The following is a 3,922-nucleotide window of genomic DNA, read 5'->3' as shown; positions in this document are numbered from 1 at the left end:
CTACTGTACTTGGTGAGGTAGCAGTAGTTCATTCATTCACCTCCAGTGGTTATTGTTTACAATTCAAGTCACAAAATGACTGCAGTCTCCCAATTTCAAGGGCAACAAGAGGAGAGAGTGAGCTGTGTGTGTGTGTGTGTGTTAAACTTGATAATTCATTAACTACCCCTGTCCTGAATGAAACATATTCTGCACGTGGAACATATTCTACAGATGTGGATATTTTCTATTTCGTGATTTATTTCCAATTTAGATTCCAAGTCATTTACGTTATAAACGAAGTGTGATAACGATAAGAAGAAATGTAAATATCGCTCGGCAAGTCCTCTGAAACATATCTCTAACGCGCTCAGCTTTCCAGGAAATGTCTTCGAACCGCGAGGGCGCGTCAAAACACGCTTAACTATGGAAATGTCCCTCGCTCTGAAATGGGGCTGGATCACAGCTAGACCCCGCCCCTCTCGAGTGGTGATTGGCTAATGCAACATGTGACACTGGCATGCGGCGGAGCAGGAGAGTAGCTCGAGCAGTCGGAGAGACGGGCTCGCGTGCGAACGTCGTTTCCCGGTGGTCCCGCGTGGGGAAGGCGGGTTGCACGCTCCGGTGGTCTCTGCCTTCCTTCCTTGCAGTTAAGCTCGCTCTTTCCCGCCAGGCACGCTCAGCAGTGTGTGCTTCTTTCTTTCAACAAATCACGAATAAAAGAGTTACGCATGTAGTTCGGGATTACGCGCAGAGTCAGGGGCTACGGCACGAGGACCTCATGCTCCCTTTCCAAGGCGCGAGTCCGTAGAGACCGTGCGACGGCTCACGGGAACTATGTGACCAGCGCGAGTACGCAGGGGTGCGCGAACGCTACCGAAGCACAGTTCCAGTTCCAGGCTGACTTCCCACCATGATCCCCCCGGCCAGCGCGGCGCAGAGCGGCGACTGTCCCGGCAGGGCGGACGTAGGCGAGCAGGCGCACCTGGCCCAGGACAGCACGAGTCAGCACGAGTCTAAGGTATGTGCTCCTCACCCGCCCCTGCGCGGGACACACTTCGGCCCACTCGCGCACCGGCATCCCAATGTCTCGTTGTTGCTGCGTAATTTACGCACGCTCAGTCCTGTAAGCGCGCGCTCGACTTTGGAACTGTTGAACGCGCAGTTTCGCTGATGCGGCGTAGAATGACGTGCAGCTTGTCGCGAGCCCGTCGAACGGAACACACCACATCAAGTATCGCGCGCTATTTAATAATACACGTCATTTTCAGCTCTATAGTGAAATTACTGGACTACGTGTGATTATCCTTATGATCAGTCGCGAGGCCTGACTCATCAAATAAAGGATGTGAAGTTGTCTGTCCACCAGCGCGTGCATCCTTAATGTTTCCAAAGTTGCACTGTTTATAGGTCGTGCACTTACTTCATCACTTGCCCGTGACGCGCCGCGTGAATTGTTCCTAATTTATCACAGAGAGTTGGACGTGTTTGTGATGACGTAGGTGAGTCTCGGGCAGCGTTTCGTCACGGGTCCTGGCGTTTGGGGTTTCTCTCGCAGCTCACCGCTATCTGGGTCATGTATAGCCTTAAGTACTACAATTAGTGCGAAAGTCTCGGACAGGTCGTTGCGGTTGGAGAATACCGTGCCAGTATTTGGTTCCCTCTCGCATTAATACTCTGCTTACGCGCATTGCAGTTCACGTCGTTTTAAGAGTGCGTGACTTGTCTTTCATAACGCACGTATTCAGATGCAGTTTTTGTTCTATTCATGTTGCTGATGAATCATTTTTCCCGTCTGCATTGCACGAGTCTCTTTTGTGATATTTGCCCCAGGTGCTTTACTTTGATTTGAAGAGAGCAACACTGTCTGTAGCTCATCCAGAGAGACAGCGGAAGGCCACTTCAGGATCATGGATTATCTGTTAAACTCTAAAGAGGCTGGCTCAACACACTCTCTCTCTCTCACACACACACACACACACACACACACACACACACACACACACACACACACACACACACACACACACACACACACACACACACGCTGGGAGTTCAATCTTGCAACATGCATGTCGATATGGAATGGGACTCTCACTGAGTTCAGACGATTTCACTTTCAACCACAAAGAGCAAATATATACTTTATATCAAATCTGTCTCTGTCCTTTTAAAACCACTTCAAAAATAAGTTTGCTGAAAACATTTTTAGTTCAACCTGAAATAAAGTTTCATGAGAACCGTGATCTGTGGATTTGACTGGTTTCAGTGATTACTGTTCATAGGATTCTCATATTGTTAGACGTACCCTGATTGCTAATGTATCAGCATCACACTTCAGGACACATTTGTTTCTGACTGTACTCAGCTGTTAACAATAATTACTGCGCTTTGAAGTATCAGAAGTTGGAAAGTGTGTCCTGGTCATAAGATTAAGACAGACCTTCAAACAAGTAACTGACCTCAAGTTCAGGTTCATTCTCAGCATAAAGCTAAATACCTCTCCGTGCGTGTGTAGGTCTCCGTCTGGCATGCACAACTCATCAGCTTGAGGGAGGATGACGTATTTTGATACCAACAAGCAACGTTTGTGTATCTGTCTCTTTTATTTTATTCCTTAACACTTAAACGCATGTTTTTAAATTCAAGATACTGTAAAAAGAATCAGCTGTGTAATGCAGTTATTTCACTAAATATCAGACGAATGAGATTTCAAGCAAATATCTCCATGTAAATATCTGTAAGATCTGTGTGTCCAGTTATCAGAGGTTTTCTCACTGGATTAGGGTTAGAGACCACGTAAAGTCCTAAAGAGGGGGTCATTCTGTTCCTGGTGATCCCGCCTGTGATCAGATGTGATTGGATGACTTGGTAAAGGAGGTTTTTGATGCTGGTTTATAACCGACACTTCAGGAACAGCCGTTATCTGCATGGCTGATCCCAGAACAGCACAAAAGAGAAGTTTTGCCTTTATTGATTTTTATGCGCGCATTAGGAATACCATTCGTGTTGGTTATTCCAGGCTGGGAAGCAGCCTGGCTTTCCAGTACCTCAGAACTCCACGACTGCCTTCCCGCCGTTTATCCCAGGATTCGTCGGTCCGGAAGGTTTGCACGTTATTGTGGAATATTTGCACCCTTACATGTGTGAATGTTTGCTCCCAGATTTTAACGCTGTGCTAGCTGATTTTTGGCAGGTTCTTTTTTTTTTCTTTTTATAACTTTTGCTCTCGTCAGGTAATAATAGGATGAAGAATGTGCCTTTCTCTCACTCACACACACACACACACACAGAAATAGTAATCCTGTGCCAGAAAGACCTGATTTCTTTGATCTTTATCGACATTCTGCCTGGCAGGCTCTGGACGTTTGGAGGCTAACGCAGAACAGAGATGGTGTTGTGGTGCTGACAGCAGGGGGAATTGAGTTAGAATACAGGCGGAAGATTTGTCATGTCCCTACATGGCTGCCCGTTGTTTATGGAAAATGAGCTTAACACAAACAGTGGCGTCGTCGGAGCGGGACGGCAGACGTGCGACGCAGCCGGGTCTGATTAAGGGGGTTCGGAATAATGCTCCAGGCTCTCCTTTTCCCAGATGAGATAACAGCACAGACCTACGTCTTCCCAGATCTTATTGTCTCTTTGTTAAATCCTCAGCTCCTAGACTTCCCGCACTGTGTGGGATAAAACCACACACCAAACTCTCGCACTCGGATTCTGGGTCAGATTACGGAAAGTCTCCGAATCTTTTTTTCTTTAATTTAGTCCTTGACTTAAAGAGGATGTAAATGATACTACAGACTTTTAAGGATGTGCTTTCAAAGGCATTCTCACACACTAACGTGACAGTGAAACAAAGAGGCTACAGTCAGATGCTCCAAGGTGACCAGGGGACATCTGATGAGCTGGAAATATGTTTAACTAAGCAGAAATCTCCACCTGT

General features: G+C 46.8%; 1 protein-coding gene across 1 annotated transcript in view; it reads left to right on the top strand.

Moving 5' to 3' along the window:
• Positions 1–544: 544 nt before the first annotated feature.
• stac (SH3 and cysteine rich domain) overlaps positions 545–3,922 on the top strand; it is a 40,686-nt gene continuing 37,308 nt past the window's right edge. The window contains 1 exon segment of the mRNA XM_027027095.2: positions 545–1,000. Coding sequence (XP_026882896.2) covers positions 893–1,000 — 108 coding nt within the window. The 5' untranslated portion in view covers positions 545–892.

Source organism: Electrophorus electricus, chromosome 13, assembly GCF_013358815.1.
Source record: "Electrophorus electricus isolate fEleEle1 chromosome 13, fEleEle1.pri, whole genome shotgun sequence".
Taxonomy (NCBI): Eukaryota; Metazoa; Chordata; class Actinopteri; order Gymnotiformes; family Gymnotidae; genus Electrophorus; species Electrophorus electricus.
Note: the sequence above shows the minus strand (reverse complement) of the source record. Positions and strands in the feature narration are given on the sequence as shown.